This window comes from Caretta caretta, chromosome 7, assembly GCF_965140235.1.
Source record: "Caretta caretta isolate rCarCar2 chromosome 7, rCarCar1.hap1, whole genome shotgun sequence".
Classification (NCBI taxonomy): Eukaryota; Metazoa; Chordata; order Testudines; family Cheloniidae; genus Caretta; species Caretta caretta.
Genome location: NC_134212.1, coordinates 51,832,220 through 51,853,777, shown reverse-complemented (window position 1 = coordinate 51,853,777; position 21,558 = coordinate 51,832,220). Strand labels below are relative to the sequence as shown.

Here is a 21,558-nt window from a genome sequence, read left to right as displayed (position 1 = left end):
ACTCACTGGTGGCTGCATAGAGGGCCCAGGGGATTCAGGTGCTCCCCCTCGCCAGCGGAGCAATGTGGCTGTGTGGGTGCTTTGCAGAGACAGGCCCTGTCTGTGATCTTCTGGGGCTGTCACTGGGTGCTGGGCCATGTGGCTGGGAACCTCAGGGCCGGGAATCCTGTGGGCTGGGGATATAGCAGGGGGCATTCTTTTTCTGAGTCCAACAGAAGGGTGACCTGCCACCCCAACCACTGGCGATGCTAAAATGCTTGCAGGGCAGGCTGTAGGAGATGTAAACAGGGGTCCTGACCATTGTGCTCACTCCTGGTTCCCTGGCTCTTTCCATGAGACCCTATGTCCTGCCGCAAGTCTCTCCGCTTCCCTCACTTCCCCTCAGGTCCTGGCCTCTGGGGTCTTTAGGCACCAAACTCTGAGCAGCTGTTAAACTGCTGCCATGTTCCATGCCTGCTCTGGGGCACTCTAGGGAACTGGAAAGGATGCTGGGATCTCGGATGGGAGGTGCCTGTAGAATGGAGCCTGATCTCCCTGCATGCCCTTCCCTGGCACAGGCAGAAGTCCTTGTCTAGTTACGCGTTGCTGAGTATGTCCTTGGGCTGTGTGGCAAGGTTTGGGGAAGGACAGTGCTGTGCTAGCAGCCACCTGCTGTCCCTGCACCACAGGCCATCTCCCTGCTTGCATTGCCAGGGGATGGCTGAAGCACAGCCAGCAGATTAACAGTCATGCTGCTAGCAGAGCCCTTGGGCCACGTGGCGCTGCTAAGTCAGCCTGTCTCTCTTCGGAGAATGATTATCTCATCAATGTCTCCTCTTCCCTTGAGGCACAGCTCAGCTACACTCCCCGTGGGAAGGCTGCTAGGGGGAGCTCCAGTCAGCCCCCCTGTACCACACCAGGGCAAGGCATCAGCCCCAGGGTGGCAGGGAGCCCCTCTTTCCTGAAGCTTTGGAGAAGTCAAGTCAGTGCTGGCCATGGGGAGATGCCTGCGACCAAGGCCATGTGAAAGGTGCTTATGGGGTTTGGGGGAGGAGGAGGTCGTGCCTCTGGCCCAGGGCTCCCCCAGCGCGGCCATGGGTGTAGCTGAGGTGGGCTGCTGCAAAGAGACGTACAGCTGCCAGGCTGAGGGTAAAGAGCCGGGCAGGTGCGGGGATGGGGTATGGCCTGGCCTTCCCAGCCATGGTCATTGCTCTGGCTCTGCTCTGTCCCCCAGGGCTAGAGAGCGTGGATCATTATCCAATCCTTGTGGCTGTGACAGGGATTCTGGTCCGACTCCTCATGGACACTGACTTCCAAGGGTGAGTGACTCCTCCTGCGAGAGGCAGTGTCGCCGAGAGGCTGTGCTGTGGTGTAGCTGGGGATGGACTCAGCCCTTCAGAGCTTGGGGATGGGAATCCCCGCCAGGTGTGTGCTGGTCACTAGGGTCCACGTATCTGCCCCACAAGGTGGGTTGGACACCAAGTTCACTTAACTCCCTATGTACTGGCCCAACTGCTGCTCTGCCCTGCCTCGGCTCAGCTGGGACCACTTCCATCTCCTAGGCCTGTCTAGCCGTGGAGGGGGCAGGCGTGCTCCCTTGAGCACAGAACTAGCCCTGCTGTCCTCCTGCCGCAGCGCCCCCACTGCTCTGTATGCCCCACTCCCTTTCATATTGGCCTGCGTCCCATGGCAGCTGTAAGCGGACACCTGCCCAGCCTGCTGGTGCCTCACCTCCACCGTGCTGCTGTCTGTGCTGTTGCCTTTCTTTTTACTGGTGGCAGTTTAGCCCTCAGGCAGGGCTGCACCCACATGTGCACACCTCTAGTGCCAGCTGTGTAAGATACTTACGCGGCCCTCATCTCCATTGTGTCTGGGGGCCACTCCAGCTCCCCTCTGGGGCAGAGCAGGGCTCCTATCCCCGCTCTACAGCTGGCAGCTGATGGCCAGACAGACTTGGTGAAACCAGGGAGCCAGTTGCAGAGTAGGGAATGGAACTCTGGTCTCCTGCATCCCAGGTTAGTCCCCTACCCACTGCGCTACCTGTCTTTCTAAGCTGGCTGCTCTTAGGGTGTCCTGGCAGGAGACTCAGCCCTGTGTGCTGCTGAGAAGGAGCCTAGGTGAGTCAAGAGAACAGCGCTGCCTTCCAGGATCCCAAAGCCTTGATGTGCTGTTACTGTAGGAAATGGCAGGGTGGCACCATGCGACTCTCAACTTTTCTATATGCAACCTTCTGCCTCCCTCAGTTGGCTCTGGGGTGACGGCTGCTTAGTGCCAGGGTGGTAAGGTGCCCTTCTAGGCTCCATGTGTGCTGCCAGGCCCGGGGACTCGCCCACCATGTGCCTTGCATACGTTCAGCTCCCACATTGGTCGCAGGAATGGGGGACAGGCTCAAACCCTGTGCAGAGGCCTCCAGAGAGGTGGCAGTAAGATTACTGCCTGGTGGCATGTTGTTCCAGCACTGGGTGCATGTAGATTGAGCTCACCTGGGCAGGCGGGGGCCTGGCACTTGCCTTGCCTCACATCAGCCACGGGTCCTGGCATGGCCCCTTCTCTCCAGTCCCCATCCTGGCCAGCATTGCTGCGAGGCAGGGCCAGCTCTCCCAGGGGTGTTTTGGTTGGAAGAGGGTTTGTATTGGCTGTGTGTGAGGTAGGCAGGGGCTGGAGGGATACCTGGGGGCTATGGAGATCCCAGACATAGCTGGCAGCAGCTCCCAGTGTCCTGCTCCTGCCCCGTGTCAGGAAGGGAAGGGGTCGAATCCTTGCTGTCCTTGTGTCTCTGTGGTATAAGGAAATGACACAAATGCCTGTAGTCCAGTGCAGCAGCCTGTGAGCAAAGGGACCTCTAAACTAGGTGCCCACTGAAATCACCATGCATGGAGCTTACTGTGGGGAAGGTGCTGGCAAATTCATTAGTGATTTCACTGGCCAGGTGGTTGAGTGTCGTCAGCCACAGTTGTTGCCCCCTTTCAGGCTGTGCTGTGCCCTAGCACACTGCTGTGCTCATGGCCATATTTATGAGGCCAACAGCATGGACAAGCCCTGTCCAGGGAAGGGGAGCAGCGTGGTCCTGGCAGGCAGGACACCCTCTCCCACTTCTTGTCTCAGAACGCCCAGAGGCCATGGTACAGGGTGAATGCATGTCCTGCAGGTTCTGGGTGTGTGTGTGCTTCCTGCCAAGAGCTCGGCCCATGTCCAGGTGAGGTAGCTAAGATCCACTTGCATTTGTTTGTAAATGCACGTGCATTCTCCCCGAACACCTTCTGCCTCCAGCTCTGCCTCGTCCCCTGCTGGGAGCCTCTGGTCCCCATCCTGCGCATCCCGCTTTCCCTCTGTGCATGTGGAACAGGTTAGTCCCTGGTTTTGCAGAGAGCCGAGCCCCATCTGGCTGGGCCACTCAGCCCTGCAGCCAGACTTGCTCTGATCCTTCTTTCAAGGACTCAGAGATGTACACAAATGCATCTAATTATATCCTATATCCCACGATCCCTGCACCAGTCACACAGCCCTGAGCATGACTGTGCCAAGTGTTCAGCACAAGGTCACTAATTGGTGGCCTTTTCTGCTTTGCAAATGCGAACAGGCTTCGCTCTCCCACAGACTTCACAGAACTGCTTGTTGTTGCTGGCAGCTCTGTCCTTGGAAAGGACTCGGCACTGGAGTGAGCTCCGGGATCACCTCCCTGCCCCGGCCTCCGCAGCTCCTGCCCCTGCTCAGGTTGCTGGACCTGACAGCCAGAGGGAGGGGCAAAGACTTTTGTTTGTGCCTGCAATCAGACCCATGCTCACTCTGGGAGGGCAGCATGAAGAGCGTGGTATTACGGGTAAGCAGGGGCCCAGCAGGGCCTCTAGAAAGGGACACATGAGATCCCAGCTCGACTCTTGACAGCCAGCAAGGCTATGGGCTGCCACTTGATAAAACCCATCTCTGTCCTTATGTGAACCAAGCAGTTCTGACGTGGAAATCAGCAAGGCTCCCAAGCTGTGGAACCTCGGCAGGCCCCTTCTCGGACCCCCTCTTTCTCCCCCTCGCTGGTTGTCAGAAAGAAAGGGGAGCAGCAACCCCGGCCATGGACACCGCTAATGCTTGAGGGGCAGGCATCAGATTCCAAGCAGTGAGGCAAGCACCCCCCCCCCAGCCCCTCAACAGTGCACATCTGAGTTAAACCTCATCGTTGGAGCAGGAGTGTATAGATGCCCTTGGGGGCAGTGGCCAGCAGATCAGACAGGAGATTGCCATGCGGCAGGGCAGTGAGCAAAATGCAGTCACTGTAATCCACCCCCTGAGGTGTCCTTGCATAGAGGCAGCAGCTCTCTGCCGTAAGACTGACCGCATACCTGGAACGCTGTGTTCATTCTCCTCTGTGCCCCAGAAGGAAGGAGCGAGTTGAGGGCAGAACAGACAAACCTGCTCCATTAGCTATGGCACAGTGCTCCTCAGCTAGCTGGTAGGGGGCAGGGGTTGTCTCTGCAGGGGTGGGGAGTTGGGCTAGCAAGGTGCAATCAGGAAAATCCCCAAAGGGGTATTGGTTACAGAAGGGGCTGTCTACCAGTGGGAACCATGAGGGGAGTGCAGTGGGGTGGCTAAACTTGGAGATGGCCCAGTTCTTTGTTAGTTGAGTCCAGAGGGACTGAAACAATCCACGGGAACGGGCAGCCCAGTGGCAAACTATACTTAGTGTGCTGAAAGCAAAGTAACATATACTGGAGGGGATTACTCCCAGCAAGCCTGACTTAACTGTCAGCTCGGGGATAGGAGCTGGGTGCCATTAGAGACAGTGCCATGGAGACCTCTGCTCAATGGGCAGCTGTTGTCAGAAGAGCAAGGTGTGTTCAGCTGCATAAGGAATGTGGCAGAGAACATTCTAATTCTGGTGCGGCCTCATCTGGATCCTGTACAGCACTGGGCACCCCGTCTCTGAAAGGATAGCGCAGAATTAGAGGGGCCCAAAGAAGGGCAATGGGAAAGACCCAGGGCCTGGAGAAACTCTCCTATGAAGAGCGGTTGAGAAGATGGGGATTGTTATCTTAGAGAGGAGACATGATAGTCTATCAAATACTGACTAGTCTGAGGGACATCCAGAACATCTCTTGTCCATGGCAGCTAGTGCGTGAACAAGAGGACATTCAAGTCAGTTCAATTCAATTCAAAACCTGATCAAAGGAAACACTTGTTCACACAATGTGTAACTGACCTGTGGAACTCTCTGCCACTGGAAGATGTTGAGGCCAAGAACTTGGAAATGTTCGGTAGAGAATTAGACATTGATACAGGTAAGCAAAATATCCAGAACTGTCATAGTGAGCGCTAATGAGAGTAATGGAAGGGAGGTAACCCTCCTGTAGCAGGGTTTAAGTAGTCCTCAGCTATATCCTCAAAGAATCAATCCTGAAGCACTTGCATGAGAGGAAAGTGATCAGGAACAGCCAGCATGGATTCACCAAGGGAAGGTCATGCCTGACTAATCTAATCGCCTTTTATGATGAGATTACTGGTTCTGTGGATGAAGGGAAAGCAGTGGATGTATTGTTTCTTGACTTTAGCAAAGCTTTTGACACGGTCTCCCACAGTATTCTTGTCAGCAAGTTAAAGAAGTATGGGCTGGAAGAATGCACTATAAGGTGGGTAGAAAGCTGGCTAGATTGTCGGGCTCAACGGGTAGTTATCAATGGCTCCATGTCTAGTTGGCAGCCGGTATCAAGTGGAGTGCCCCAAGGGTCGGTCCTGGGGCCGGTTTTGTTCAATATCTTCATAAATGATCTGGAGGATGGTGTGGATTGCACTCTCAGCAAATTTGCGGATGATACTAAACTGGGAGGAGTGGTAGATACGCTGGAGGGGAGGGATAGGATACAGAAGGACCTAGACAAATTGGAGGATTGGGCCAAAAGAAATCTGATGAGGTTCAATAAGGATAAGTGCAGGGTCCTGCACTTAGGACGGAAGAACCCAATGCACAGCTACAGACTAGGGACCGAATGGCTAGGCAGCAGTTCTGCGGAAAAGGACCTAGGGGTGACAGTGGACGAGAAGCTGGATCTGAGTCAGCAGTGTGCCCTTGTTGCCAAGAAGGCCAATGGCATTTTGGGATGTATAAGTAGGGGCATAGCGAGCAGATCGAGGGATGTGATCGTTCCCCTCTATTCGACATTGGTGAGGCCTCATCTGGAGTACTGTGTCCAGTTTTGGGCCCACACTTCAAGAAGGATGTGGATAAATTGGAGAGAGTCCAGCGAAGGGCAACAAAAATGATTAGGGGTCTGGAACACATGAGTTATGAGAAGAGGCTGAGGGAGCTGGGATTGTTTAGCCTGCGGAAGAGAAGAATGAGGGGGGATTTGATAGCTGCTTTCAACTACCTGAAAGGGGGTTCCAAAGAGGATGGCTCTAGACTGTTCTCAATGGTAGCAGATGACAGAACAAGGAGTAATGGTCTCAAGTTGCAGTGGGGGAGGTTTAGATTGGATATTAGGAAAAACTTTTTCACTAAGAGGGTGGTGAAACACTGGAATGCGTTACCTAGGGAGGTGGTAGAATCTCCTTCCTTAGAGGTTTTTAAGGTCAGGCTTGACAAAGCCCTGGCTGGGATGATTTAACTGGGAATTGGTCCTGCTTCGAGCAGGGGGTTGGACTAGATGACCTTCTGGGGTCCCTTCCAACCCTTATATTCTATGATTCTATGATTAGAGATCCAAATGAGACTGTCTTTGGAGTAGATTGTTCCCAGTCTGCTGCTGTGGGTTCTTACACCTGCCTCTGAAACACCTGGGGCTGGGCACTGTTGCAGACAGGAGATTGGGCGGCATGGACCTCAGCTCTGATCCCATCTGGCAATTCCTGTGCTCCTGAAAATATCAGGGAAAGTTCCTTGCATTGTGGCTTGTTTATTCAGGAAAACATCTCCCCCAGGGCTGGGATTGGAGCCCTGTTGCTTGGGGCATTTATGGCTAGGCTAGTCCTGGCCAGGCCCAGAGGGACCTTATAGTGCTCTTCCATCGCTGCTGTGATTTTGTTTGTCTGTTTGATCCATAAAACACTGCGCTCTCCTGTCTGCGGGGGAGATTCCTGGGCTGGCGAGTTTCCTGTTTCAGAGCTCAGGTGGTTGCAGCCCGGGCTGGAATGCTCGATGGGCCTGTTGCACTCTGGCCCATGTTTTGGCTCCTCTTGGAGTACAGGGGCCTGGACCCCGCTCCCATGACTGAATTGCCCTGAGCTGGGGGTGGTGCAGTGGCCAAGTGAGGACAGTTCAGAAGATGCCTGACAGAAGGGTTCCCGGAGCCAGGCAGACTCAGCTGGTGTCTGAGTGTAGCATCAGAGAGCAGTCCAGTTACCCCAGCAACACATTGCTATGGGGCAGGAGGCAACAAGGCATCTCATTACAGACCTTTGGTGGGGTGAGCCCCCTGGAGCCAAGAGAGGAGCATTTCTCAGGCGGAACTGATGAGAGGACTTGCACTGCATGTCGTCCTATTTCAGGGCTGGACAGAATGGGTTCGAGAGAGGCATTGCAGTATTTAATACCTCTGGTTATGCCCGTGTTAATTGTGGTGAGTCACAGCTCTCCTATCACACCCTGTCCTACTGCTCATTATAATTGTTCTAATGTGGGGAGCATTGTTATAAGTGTTCTAATGTGGGGAGCATTCTCTCCAAAGAGAACCGGGGGTTTGTTTGGCATGGGGCACGAGTCCCAGTGCTTCACCCCTCTGCTTTGGCTGGGCAGGCCACATTTAGCACTTTGGAGACCTGGATTCCAGTTTGATTGAAATCACTGTGGAAGCTGAGTTTGGCCCCATGTAATCCTTCCTAGATGTCAAGTTCAGCACCAGTATTTTGCTGCTTGGCAGAATAGAAGAGTAGTGGGGGGCTAAAAGTTGGATTGAGGGGCACTGGCAGCTGTGTTGGGGGAAGCCCAGGCTAGGATAGCAGAGACTACAGAGCCAGGCCGGGATTTGTCAGTAGAGCTGTGGGGAGCCCTGCTCTGTGCGCCCCTGCCTTGGACTTGGTTCTAGTTATTGTTGATCTGTTTTCACTATCATAGACATGTACTAATGAGAACAATTGAGAAGCAGAGCTGGCTGCAGCAGGGCCACGGAGAAGGGATTAAATGTAATCCCTCCTGGAGCAGCTTTAGGGAAGGGCCCCACCACACCTGACTGCCCTGCCCTGCCCTGCCCTGCCCTGCCAGCTCGGACCCTCTCCCATAGTGGGACAGCAGAGGGAATGGGCCACAGGCTGGTGCTTTGTTTCCTTTCCCTCCGTGGCAGCCTGGCAAGGGATGGGGCTGGAGTCAGGGAGCTGGCACCAAGGGGCAGAAATCAGGGACTCTAGTGATTGCAATGAGTCCCTGAACCTGGGTCTCCAACAGCTGCCTGTGCTGGTGAGAAGCCATTCCCTGGTGTCCAGCAGGGGCCAGTGCACCACATGGGATAGACCATATGACTTCTGTTGCCTGGCGAAAAGGAGTCCTGCTCCACCCAGCTGGAGGGGTGGCTGCTCCATGTGGAGTGAGACTGTTGCAGAGATTCCCTGCTGCACTGGTTTGCAATGCTGAGTGCCAGCAGCGTCTGTGCCTGTCGTGCAGTAGTGGGCTAGCTGACCCGCACCCTCCCCTTAACTCTGAATCAAGGGCTGAGAAGCTGAGTGCCCTGGCATGTGTCTGTCTCTCCAGCATGGCTTCTGGTGCCAGGCCCTGTGCCCTTCCCCACGCTAGGCAGAGCCGCTTCCAGGATCTGGAATAGGCCCGGCTGGCATGACAGCAGTTGCCATTCACACATGTTGATAGCTCCTGCTTTTCCTCCAGCTGGCACAGGGCAGCTGGGTGTTGTGCTTCAGGGCCCCCACCCTGGGCAACACCATCTCCTGCTGTTCCCACCTTGGCATGCTGCTGGCCGCCATGAGTCTGTCCCAGAGCTCAGACTCAGTGCCATGGGCAGCATGGTGCAGAGCTGGGGTGCTGGGCAGCAATGGCATGGGGAGAGGCACAGGCAAGGGTCCCATGGGCTGATTTGGAGCCAGGTCCTAGACCAGGGGTTGGCAACCTTTCAGAAGTGGTGTGCTAAGTCTTCGTTTATTCACTTTTTAATTTAAGGTTTCGCATGCCAGTAATACATTTTAACGTTTTTTAGAAGGTGTCTTGCTATAAGTCTATATATTATATAATTAAACTATTGTCGTATGTAAAGTAAACAAGGTTTTCAAAATGTTTAAGAAGTTTCATTTAAAATTAAATTAAAATGGTGATCTTACGCCGCCAGCCCGCTGCCAGCCTGGAGTTCCGTTCACCTAGGCCAGCAGCAGGCTGAGCGGGACCTGCGGCTGGGACCCTGGCTGGCAAGGGGCCGGCAGCCAGAACCCCGGGCCGGCAGAGGGCTGAGCGGGGCCAGCGGATGGGACCCCAGACCGGCAGTGGGCTGCATGGCTCAGCCCGTTGCCACTCAGCCCGCTGCCGGCCACACAGAGTGGGTACCTACCTTCTCCCTAGTTCTAGCCCATTCTCTTCCTCTCTCCCTGCACTGAGCTGAGGGTGGGAGTGTACTGAGCACAGGGCTGGGGGTGAAGGAGCAGGCTGGGGGTTGGGGTGTAGGGCCTGACCAAGAGCTAGAATGGGGAGGGGGCTTGGGTTGGGGCAGGAGGTTTGGATGTGGAGTGCTTACCTGGGCAGCTCCCATTTGATGCAAGGGGTGCAGGTGGGAATGTGGGGGTGTGTGCAGGAGCTCCCGTTTAGTGCTCAGGGTGAGGTTGAGAATGTGGGGGATGCAAGAGTCAGGGCATGGGGTGTGGGGGGGCTGGGTATGTGTGTGGGGGGCTGGAGTCAGGGCAGAGGCCTGGGGGCATGTGAGGGGGGTGCAGAAGTCAGGGCATGGGGTGTTTTGGGCTGGGTATGTGTGAGGGGGGCTGGAGTCAGGGCGGAATGTATGTGAGGGGGGTGCAGGGGTCAGGGCAGAGGGCTGGGAGTGTGGGGGGAGTGCAGGGGTCAGGGCAGAGGGCTGGGGGTATGGGCTGGGGTCGTGGGGGTGCTCCCAGCCTGCTGCCCAGAGTGACTGGGGGCTGGAGGGGATGTGCCCTGATTCCACCCCCCACCCCACCCCAGTCCCCGTCCCCACCTCTTCTCTGCCTCCTCCCTGGAGCAGCAAGCGCCCTGCGGCTCAGCTTCTCCCCCTCCGTTGCAAGGGCCATCAGCAGATCTGCCGCAAGGGAGGGAGAGGAGAGGGGCAGGAACCCAGCATGCTGGGGAAAGAGGCGGGGGAGGGGGAGCTTGCCTGCCCTGCAGCAGCAGCCCTGGACCAAGCTTCTTCACCCTCCCCCCGCGGGGGGTGGAGAAGAGTGGGTCAGGGTGGGCAGGATTTTTAATGGCACGCTGCTACCTGCCGGGGTCCCGGCCGCTGGCCCTGCTCTGAGTGGGGCCGACAGCTGGGACCTGGCAGGCAGCAGTGTGCCATTAAAAATTGGCTTGCATGCCGTCTTTGGCATGTGTGCAATAGGTTGCCAACCCCTGTCCTAGACACACATGGACTTGCAGTGTGGAGGCCAGGAGGCAGAACAGCCCCAAGTGTTGGTCCAAGCTGCTGAAACTGTGGCAGTCTCATGCCTGTGTGTGTCTGCTGAGTAACGGAGCCGATGTTCTACTGAGCGGCCCTTGGAGTGAGCTGAGAGGAATAGCAGTGGCAGGAGGTACAGCTTGTGTAGTGACACTGGCAGGAGCCAGCACAGGGCCAGGAGAGCCTCCTTCTCAGTGCTGTGTGGGTCACCACAAGCTGCCCAGACACCTGGCCTTGCGTGCTTGCACTTCCACCCCCTCCTTCCTTCCCCCTGCAAATGGGCTGCCCAGAGACCGTGGGTCTGGGCGCTCACCCCACCTGCAGGCAGGCTGGGGTCGCTGGTTTTCTCATTCCCCTGGACTCTTGTTCCTGACTCTGGCTGGATTTCTGGCACCTATGTGATGGGGCACAAGTTATACTATGTCCCTTACGCAAGTTCCCTGAGAAATAGAGCAGTGCCCCTAGGGGTGTCTCTGGGCATGGCAGTGCCATCCCGGCATGGAGATGGGCTGGGGGTACCTGCCTGGCAGCTCTGCCATGGGAATCCTGGAAGGGGGGTGAACAGGTCCCCTTGCCCCTCCAGGTGGCAGGGCTGTTGGTGCGCCCAGCACTGGCCCCAGCTGGGGGTCTCTGTGGCACAGCATTTCAGGGGACTTGGGTGGTGTAGCAGATCACTCAGTGCCCCCTGCAGGACTTAGCCAGACACGCTGCTTGCTGGGCTGCGGCATCTTGCCCTGCCCTGCCCAGGAGGTGGATTGCAGAGGCGACTCCACAGCGGCACCCTAACTCCCTGGCCTTTGCTTGCACCACTCTGGGGTTTCTGTGCACAGCAAGGGAAACCAAACCAGCCAGACAGAGAAGACTTTGGTTTTACCCCACTGGCTAACCACAAGTCACACAAGCAATTCCCTTAGACACTCCAGTTTCCCAGTATCACCACCAGAGCCACTCATCATGAAAACCAATACCCCAGTAAAAGAAAAAAGGTTCTCTCGATCCCAAAAGACCAAGCCCCAGACCCAGGTCAATATACAAATCAGATCTTGCCCACAAATCACGCTGTTGCCAATCCTTTAGAATCTAAAATCTAAAGGTTTATTCATAAAAGGAAAGAAATATAGATGAGAGCTGGAATTGGTTAAATGGAATCAATTACATACAGTAATGGCAAAGTTCTTGGTTCAGGCTTGCAGCAATGATAGAATAAACTGCAGGTTCAAATCAAGTTTCTGGAGTACATCCACAGTTCAAAGTTTCTGTGTAGCAAAGTCCCTCCAGAGGTAAGAAGCAGGATTGAAGACAAGATGGAGGAGCTGCAGCAGCTTTTTATATTCTCTTGCCATGTGGTCTCTGCTTTCTTTGTTCCAAAGACAAGCTGTCCATCACGTGACCTGGAAAAACCTCAAGAGTTCTGACCATAGGCATGTCCCTGCACACCTTGCTGAGTCACAAGGTGTATCTGCCTTCTCTCAATGGGTCAGTTGTATAGCTGATGGTCCTTAATGGGCCATCAAGCAGGCTAGGCAGAGCTGATACCAACTTGTCTGGGGTGTCACTCAGAAGCATAGCACAAGTTTGAAATACAGACAGTATAGAGCCAATACTTATAACAAATACAAAAACACAAAAATGATACATGCATACAGATAGCATAATCATAACCAGCAAACCATTACCTTGTCTTAGACACCTTATTTGACCCCCTTTATACAAGATTTGGTGCCACTACAGGACCTTGGTTGCAACAATGTTCTATACGGTCCAAGTTCAAGTCAATAACGTCACACGGCTCTATTTGAATCCAGGCTGGGGAGACTCCCCATATACCAGCCTCAGACTGTGAGCAACGCCCCTCTGAGCATGAGCTCCAGAGTAGAGGCCAAAACACTTAATCTTAAGAAACCCTCTCCCAAGGGTAGGGGACATGAATATAAGCATAAGGACAGGTCCCTGTCCAGATCTGCTTCTAAGAGAAAGCATCCCTCCCCTTCACGGTCAGATTCAGGTGAATCCTCATTTGAGGGTCCTAAGGAATTAGGCCCACACAAATCTTCTGTCCAAGGTGTGAAGGAAGAAGGATCCAATGGTATCAGTCCTGGTTTCGTCCCACAGATCAAAAGATCGATACTGTCTGGTCTGGAGCGCCATACTGGACTTCACTCTGTGTGGGATCCTCTTAGCACCAGATCACTGGACACCCCAGATCTGATAGTCCCCTCCCTAGGGCTCCCCAAATACCATAAGGGACTGAAGCCTTTATCTCACAGGATATTTTTGCTCTGCCCTATCCACAGTCTCCTCTTCTTTGTGGCTCAGTTGTACTTAGAGACATCTCTACCCTCAAAAACCCCACATCAAAGAAAAGAGTCTTCCCTTTCCACGTCCACAAGCTGGAGCCTTCTTCCACTGCTACAGATGGCACTACTGGTAGAGCAGGACCCTACCTTTTCATTGTGCAAATCCAGTGCTCCAGACGAGCCTCCCCGTGAGGGAAATGAGCCCAGACAGAACCCATAGGAGGGACACAGGAGGCTGAGGGGTGTCAGCTTCTTCACTGGATACGGTAATAGCTCCATCCTCCCCTTGCCTCTCCATCGATCACAGGCAGTACCAGGAGCTGTTACAGAGGGCAGCAAGCGAGCTTTAGATATATCTGGAGGAGGTCCAGGATACACAGCATAGTCTATTGAACATCCTTCAGCGCTCTGGCCTTACTAGGATGGTCCTCCCAGTGAATGAGACCATTTTGGAACCCACCAGGTCTGTGTGGCACATCCCTGCCTCCTGTGTCCCTACCCCAAAGAGGACTGAAAATAGATATTTCATGCCAGTTAAAGGGGCAGAGATTTATTTACAGTGGCCAACTCCTGAGTGTTGCAGGCAGCTACAGGGAGGTCCAGAGCACAGCACCCCAAGACTACCCCAACTGACAAGGGTGCTAAATATCTTGACCTCTTGGGAGGAAAATATTTTCATCAGCTACTCTCCAATTCAGTGTTGCTAACTACCAGGTATTAACAAAGTATGACTTTGTAAATTATTCTAAATTTCTGGAATTCAGAGACAAACTTCCTTAGGAAGACAGGGCTCAGTTCCAAGCCCGCATTGATGAAGGCAGATTGGTGGCTAAGACATCACTCCAAGAGGCAGTGGAGAGCCATCACCACAGCTGTAGTCATGAGGCATGAATTGTGGCTGCATTTTTGGGGGTTCCCCAGGAAGGTTCAGCATACCATTCAGGACCTTCCCTTTGACAAGTCTGACCTCTTCAATGAGAGGTCAGTAGGCTCTCTTAAGGACTCAAAGACAATCCTCTGCTTCCTAGGTATTTACACCTCATCCCCGAAGAGAAGACACCACAAGCAAACTTACCGGCCCAGACTTTCCCCCACAGACCTTTCAGCACTAGTGCCCTTATGAGCCACCACTCAAACAAAGAGTTCTGAGACCCTAGTACATGGCTTCTTCCACCTCTACGGCCACTGCTCAACCCCACCCGCTAGCTAAGGTTTTCTTTGAATGGAATGCTCAAAGACTGCACACCATTATTGATGCTATGCCCAGTGTCCTGTCTCCAACTGAGGGTAGTAACAGAGCTTTAGGGGGAGTGAACAGAGCAAGGCAATTTTGGAGAGAGCCACCCCTGTGTTCTCTTTCTTGCTTCTGACAGACATTTATTTTCCCCTAAATAAGGGGTTACATCCCTGACCACCTTGGCTAATAGCCATTAATGGACCTATCCTCCCTGAATTTATCTAGATCTCTTTTGAACCCAGTCATACTTTTGGCTTTTACAACATTCAATAGCAATGAGTTCCACAGGTTAATTTGTGCATTGTGTGAAAAAGTACTTACTCTTGTTTGTATTAAACTTGCTGCCTATTCATTTAATTGGGTGACCCCTGGTTTTTAGTATCGTGGGAAAGGGTAAATAACACTTCTCTTTTTACTTTTTCCGCACCATTCTATCATATCACCCCTTAGTCATCTTCTTTCTAAGCTGAATAGTGCTAATCTTTTTAGTCTCTCCTTGTATGGAAGCTGTTCCATTGCCCTTCTCTGAACCTTTTCCAGTTCCATTACATCTTTTTTGAGATGGGGCAACCAGAACATTATTCCAGGTGTTGGGCGTGCCATGTTTTTATATAGTGGCTTTAGGATATTTTCTGGTTTTCTATACTTTTCCTAATAGTTTCTAGCATTCTGTTAGCCTGTTTGACTGCTGCTGCACTTTGAGCTGAAGTTTTCAGAGAGCTATCCATGACGACTCCCAAGATCTTTCTTGAGTGGTAATAGCTAATTTAGAGTCCATCGTTATATATGTGTAGTTGGGATTATTTTTTCCAGTGTGCATTGCTTTGCAATTATCAACACTGAATTTCATCTGCCATTTTCTGACCCAGTTTTGTGAAATCCCTTTGTAACTGTTCAGTCAGCTTGACTATCTTGAGTAATTTTGTATCATCTGCAAACTTTGGGACTTCACTGTTCACTTCCTTTTCCAGTTCACTAATGAATATGTTGAGCAGGACAGGTCCAGTATAGGTACCTGGGGGACCCCACTGTTTACCTCTGTCCATTGTGAAAACTGACCATTTATTCCTACCCTTTGTTTCCTGTTTTTTAACCAGTTACTGATCGATGAGGGGACCTTCTCTGTTATCCCGTTATTGCTCAGTTTCCTTAAGTGACTTTGGTGAGGGTTTTTGTCAAAGGCTTTCTGAAGATGCACTTTATCCACTGGATCACCCTTATTTGCATGCTTATTGACACACACAAAGAATTCTAATAGATTGATGAGGCATGATTTCCCTTTACAAAAATCGTGTTGACTCTTCCCCAAAAAATCATGTTCATCTACATGTCTGATAATTCTGTTCTTTACTATTGTTTCTACCAATGTGCCAGGTACAGAAGTTAGGCTTACTGGCCTGTAATTGCCAGGATTGCCTCTGGAGTCTTTTTAAAAATCAGCATTACATTAGCTACTTTCCAGTAATTTGTTCAAGTGATAGGTTACATACCACAGTTAGTTCTGTAATTTCATATTTGAGTTCATTTAAAACTCTTGGGTGAATCCCATCTGGTCCTGGTGATTTATTACTGTTTAATTTATCAGTTTGTTCTAAAACCTGTTCTAGTGACAGGGACAGTACTTCAGATTTGTCTCCCAAAAAGAATAGTGCTGATGGGGTTATCTCTCCCACATCCTCCACAGTGACACCAAAGGCAAAGAATTTATTTAGCTTTTTTGCGATGGCCTTGTCTTCCTTGAGTGCTCCTTTAACACCTTTGTCATCTAGTGGCCCCACTGCCCTGTTTAGCAGGCTTCCTGCTTTTAGATAGATTCATAGACTACAAGGCCAGAACAGACAATTTGAGATCTAGTCTGACCTCCTGTATAACACAGGCCAGAGATCTGCCCCACAATATTCCTAGAGCAGATTTTTTTAAAAAAAATCCAATCTTGATTTAAAAATCACTGGTGATGGAGAATCCACCATAACCCTTGGTACGTTGTCCCAGTGGTTAATTGCTCTCACTGTTAAAAATGCATGCCCTATTTCCCATCTGAATTTGTCTAGCTTCAAGTTCTTCTGATGCACTTAAAAAAATTCTTACTGTTTTTGCGTCTTTAGCAAATTACTTCTCAGATTTTTTTTCTTGGCCTGCCTTCTTACATTTAACTTATCGGAGTTTGTGCTCCTTCCTATTTTCCTCACTAGGTTTTGAATTCCGAATTTTAAAAGTTGCCTTTTTACCTGGCCTCCATTTCTAGGCTGTTTAGCCATGGTGGCATTCTTTTCGTCCTCTTAGTCTTTTAGTCTTTGCCTCTATTGTGGTGTTTTAAATAGTCCCATGCTTCCTGTATAACCCTTATGACAACTCCTTTTAATTCCCATCCAACAAATGTCCTCATTTTTATGTGGTTCCCCTTTTTAAATTTAAATGTTACCGTGTTTGAGTTTTCTGGTATTATCCCCTCTACAGGGATGTTAAATTTTAATTACATGTGGTCACTATTACTCGTGGGAGAGTTCAGCTATAGTTACCTCTGGGACCAGATCCTGTGTTCCATTTAGGACGAAATGAAGAATTGCCTCTCCCCTTGTGGGTTCCAGGACTAGTTGCTCCAAGACGCAGTCATCGATGGTGTCTTGAAATTTTCTCTCTGCAAGTAAAGTTTATCCAGTCAATATGAGGATAGTTGAAATCCCATATTGTTTCAATTTTTGCTTTTGTGACTTTTTCACATACAGTGCCACTCTCCCACCAGCACAACCTACTCTCATTCTTGTATATATCATACCTTGATATTACCATGTCCCATTGACTATCCTCATTCCACCAAGTTTCTGTGATGCCTGTTACATCAGTATCCTTATGTAATGCCAAGTACTGTAGTTTACCCATCTTAGTATTCAGACTTGTAGCATTTCTGTATAAGCACTTGTATATTTTGTCAATATTCAGTTGCTTGCCTTCATGTGTTATATTTAAATGGGACACTGTTTCATCTGGCTGTTCCTCACTAGCTCCTACCTTTACTACTTTTTTCCTACCCTCTTTACTAGGATATAGAATCCCTCCCCTTTAATAAATTAAATCACTAAGGGATGGCTCTGTCCAAACCATGTACTCCTCTGCACCAGTAAGCTTTCCCCCAGCCCTTAGTTTAAAAAAATCCTCTACAACCTTTTAATTGTATATGCCAGCAGTTGAGTTTCTCTCACCTTCCCACCACAAACCCCCTTCCCCGTCTCTTCACAGGGACCACTCTCAACACCGTCATCAGGAGGTGGGATCTTCCTCTTTCAGAGATAGGCGGAAGAGCAGGTGCCACCCCAACATCAAGGGAAGGAGTTCTACTCCCCATATTTGAGTTCCCCCCAAAATGGAGGATAGAGACCAATTCTTGATCTATCCCACCTAAATGTCTTTATTCACAAATCAAAATTTTGCATGGCAACATTGGCATCCGTAATTCCCTCCTGCGGTTCGTGGCCCGCAACATGAAAGATCCTTACTTTCATGTGGATTTTCACTAATCCCATAGAAGGTTTCTCAGATTCTTGGTAAGACAAGAGCACTGTCAGTTCAGAGCACTCACATTTGGGCTGACAACAGCACTTAGGGTCTTTGCAAGAGTCTTCTCAATGGTGGCAGCCCAGATGAGATACAATGGCTGCACTGTTTTCGTGTATATGAACAATTGGCTACTAATGGGCAGCTCAAGCCAGGCGGCCTGGTTGGCTACCCTGTTCTTGCTCCACCTTCTGGGATCACTGGGGATCTGTGTAAACAAAGAAATTCTCACTTTGACTCTGACTGTAGATTTCATAGGAGCGACCCTAGAGACATCCTCAGGAGAAGCCTACCTGCCTATAGACAGAGTTCAGGCTGTGAACGGTCTGGTAAACCAAGTCACCCTCTTATCTCTTGCCACAATCAGGATCTGCCTTTCCCTACTAGGCTGCATGGTGACATGTATATGTGTGACATCGTTCGTCAGACTCCACCTTTGTTGCCTGTGGGCCTGGCTTCAGTCAGTTTACACACTGGACAAGGACAACATGAATGACAGGGTAACAGTCCCACCAAAAGTCAGAGCCTCTCTCATATGGTGGATGAAACCAGATGAGCTGTGAGGAGTTCCTTTTCTTCCACCCACCCACAACGCAGCCATAATTACAGATTCATGCCTTATAGGATGGGGAGCCCACCTGGATAATCATAGTGCACAAGGCACATCTCAGAATAGGCTGTGGAGTAAAAGCCCCATTGCCCAGACCCCTAAAACTAGCCTGGCCCCAGCCTGAGGTAATGTGCTGTGGGTGCCAGGCCTGCCAGGGCTCTGCAAATGGGCTAGCTGGCTGCCAGGAGCTGGGCTGCTCCCTTGGTGTTGGGGTGACTGCTCTAGCCTGGCTGTAGTCCCTGGTGGTGCTGAGGTTACCGACTCGTGGGAGAGTGGCAAGTGCTCTCTAAATGCCAGTGAGGGGTAATCTCCTTCCAGCAACCCAGCTGCCTTTGCTTTGGTGGTGTGTAGCAAGAGCAGTAAGTGCTTGGTGAAGATCAGGACCCACATGGCTCAGCCAAAGGCCCTGTCTAGCCGGGGAAATGAGTGGTGCCCAACACCTACTGACTGGGGGGAGGGATAGCTCAGTGGTTTGAGCATTGGCCTGCTAATCCCAGGGTTGTGAGTTCAATCCTTAAGGGGGCCATTTAGGGATCTGGGGCAAAAATTGGGGATTGGTCCTGCTTTGAGCAGGGGTTGGACTAGATGACCTCCTGAGGTCCCTTCCAACCCTGATATTCTATGACACTGGGAGTTGCATTAGCCCCAGTGCCTGTGTCCCACTCTCTGCTCCTCTGTGCTGTGCTGGCATCCTACTAACTGAGTGGGTGCAGAGCCACTTGGCCAGCTGAGCTGTGCAGGACTCAGAGGAGGTGGCTCAGGGCCTCTCTCTCCCAACCTGGGACAAGTGAGTGGCAGGAGCAGGTATCCAGGCTGTGTTGGCAGTTTGCTGGCAAGTGCAGGCCTGGCAGAATTTTGCATGGACTCAGGACAAGTTTGATACCCTGCACTGCTGTACACAGCCCTGGCTGTGGTGTCTGCCCAAGAACAGGCAGAATGGGGCACAGCCCTTTGTGTCATGGATCCAGCCCACACAGCAGCAGTAGCTCAGTGGGTGTGTGTGCTCTCCCTGAGCATGGTCAGGGGTGGCAGCTCCCAATGTACCATAGTGACCTAGCAGCTAGGACCTGAAATGCCGAGCATTCCAGGCAGGGCCCTGATCAGGTGGCTCCTTCTCAGGGCACAGCCCTGCATCCCACCAGGCCAGGCTCCCTGAGGCAGGCGCGAGGGAGTTTGTGTCCCACTGGAATCCTGCAGGGATGCAAGCCTGGGACCCTGCACTGCATCACCTCCTTACACTGAGGGCAGCGCCTGGTCAGCGGGTCAAAGGTGGCGCGCCCATCAGTAATTCAAGGGGCCTGTGATGGGGGAGGCTGGCCTGAAGGAGTATGTGTGATTGAAATAACCTTGGTCTCCTTGTTTCTTCCATGGCTGGCCCGGCCCTGCTCTGCCCAGCCAGCTGGGGGTGGGGGCAGACAGTGAAATCTCATTACTTGAGACAGGGAGGGATTCTTGTCTGGGCTCTTCTCACCCATTTAACTCGACTGCTTGGGAGGGAGCGGTCTCCTCGCATAGGCTCCGGGGGCTCCCACCTCAGTTCTCTGCTCCTCCAAAGAGATGTCCAGCAGCAGTGGGGAGACCAGAGCACAGGGAAAGCACAAACTGGAGCAAAGCCTTGTTGGGCAGGAGAAAGGGTGAGTCCTCTCCACCCCACAGAACTGCAAAGCACCCCTCTTCCCCCTCCCCCCCCCCCGACAGAACAGTCAGGACTAAGACATGCCATCTGGGTACTGTGCTGGGAGCACTTACATGGGAGGAAAGTGATCAGTAACAGTCAGCATGGATTCACCAAGGGAAGGTCATGCCTGACTAATCTAATCGCCTTCTATGATGAGATTACTGGTTCTGTGGGTGAAGGGAAAGCGGTGGACGTGTTGTTCCTTGACTTTAGCAAAGCTTTTGACACGGTCTCCCACAGTATTCTTGTCAGCAAGTTAAAGAAGTATGGGCTGGATGAATGCACTATAAGGTGGGTAGAAAGTTGGCTAGATTGTCGGGCTCAACGGGTAGTGATCAATGGCTCCATGTCTAGTTGGCAGCCGGTGTCAAGTGGAGTGCCCCAGGGGTCAGTCCTGGAGCCAGTTTTGTTCAATATCTTCATAAATGATCTGGAGGATGGTGTGGATTGCACCCTCAGCAAATTTGTGGATGATACTAAACTAGGAGGAGTGGTAGATACGCTGGAGGGCAGGGATAGGATACAGAGGGACCTAGACAAATTGGAGGATTGGGCCAAAAGAAATCCGATGAGGTTCAATAAGGATAAGTGCAGGGTCCTGCACTTAGGACGGAAGAACCCAATGCACCGCAACAGACTAGGGACCGAATGGCTAGGCAGCAGTTCTGCAGAAAAGGACCTAGGGGTGACAGTGGACGAGAAGCTGGATCTGAGTCAGCAGTGTGCCCTTGTTGCCAAGAAGGCCAATGGCATTTTGGGATGTATAAGTAGGGGCACTGCCAGCAGATCGAGGGACGTGATCATTCCCCTCTATTCGACATTGGTGAGGCCTCATCTGGAGTACTGTGTCCAGTATTGGGCCCCACACTACAAGAAGGATGTGGATAAATTGGAGAGAGTCCAGCAAAGGGCAACAAAAATGATTAGGGGTCTGGAACACATGACTTATGAGGATAGGCTGTGGGAACTGGGATTGTTTAGTCTTCAGAAGAGAAGAATAAGGTTGGATTTGATAGCTGCTTTCAACTACCTGAGAGGTGGTTCCAGAGAGGATGGTTCTAGACTATTCTCAGTGGTAGAAGAGGACAGGACAAGGAGTAATGGTCTCAAGTTGCAGTGGGGGAGATTTAGGTTGGATATTAGGAAAAACTTTTTCACTAGGAGGGTGGTGAAACACTGGAATGCGTTACCTAGGGAGGTGGTAGAATCTCCTTCCTTAGAAGTTTTTAAGGTCAGGCTTGACAAAGCCCTGGCTGGGATGATTTAATTGGGGATTGGTCCTGCTTTTGAGCAGGGGGTTGGACTAGATGACCTCCTGAGGTCCCTTCCAACCCTGATATTCTATGATTCTATGATCTGCTGTAGGACCCTTGCTCCCCTAGTCTCCTCTCCTGGCTGCCCTGGCCAATCCTCTCACCCCTTGTGCTGGACCCAGGTGGGCACCGTGTCTGACTGACGTAGAGTAAGAGCCTTTCTGCCAGGACTTGGCTGTCAATGCTGGGCTGTGCTGGCCATTGTACTGAGCACGGCAGCAGGGACCACCGTGAGCTCGGCCCCTGCCTTTGTCCATGGCGCTGGAGACAGCTCCTCCCGGACCATGCCCTGCCTCAGGGCTGCTCTTGGCTCCTCCCAGAGCATTCATCCCCTGGCTGCATGTGGTCCTGTGC

The 21,558-nt window shown here is 51.8% G+C and overlaps 1 protein-coding gene across 8 annotated transcripts in view; it reads left to right on the top strand.

Annotated features, from left to right (window-relative positions):
• Positions 1-21,558, top strand: part of RNF123 (ring finger protein 123) — a 160,560-nt gene that overhangs the window by 102,858 nt on the left and 36,144 nt on the right. For 5 of the 8 annotated variants that reach the window (XM_048856501.2, XM_048856502.2, XM_048856503.2 and 2 more), the window contains exon 35: positions 1,214-1,298. The exons of the other annotated variants lie outside the window; for them this stretch is intronic. In XM_048856501.2, the coding sequence (XP_048712458.1) occupies positions 1,214-1,298 (85 nt within the window). The remainder of the gene's footprint in view (positions 1-1,213; positions 1,299-21,558) is intronic. 8 annotated transcript variants of the gene reach the window in all.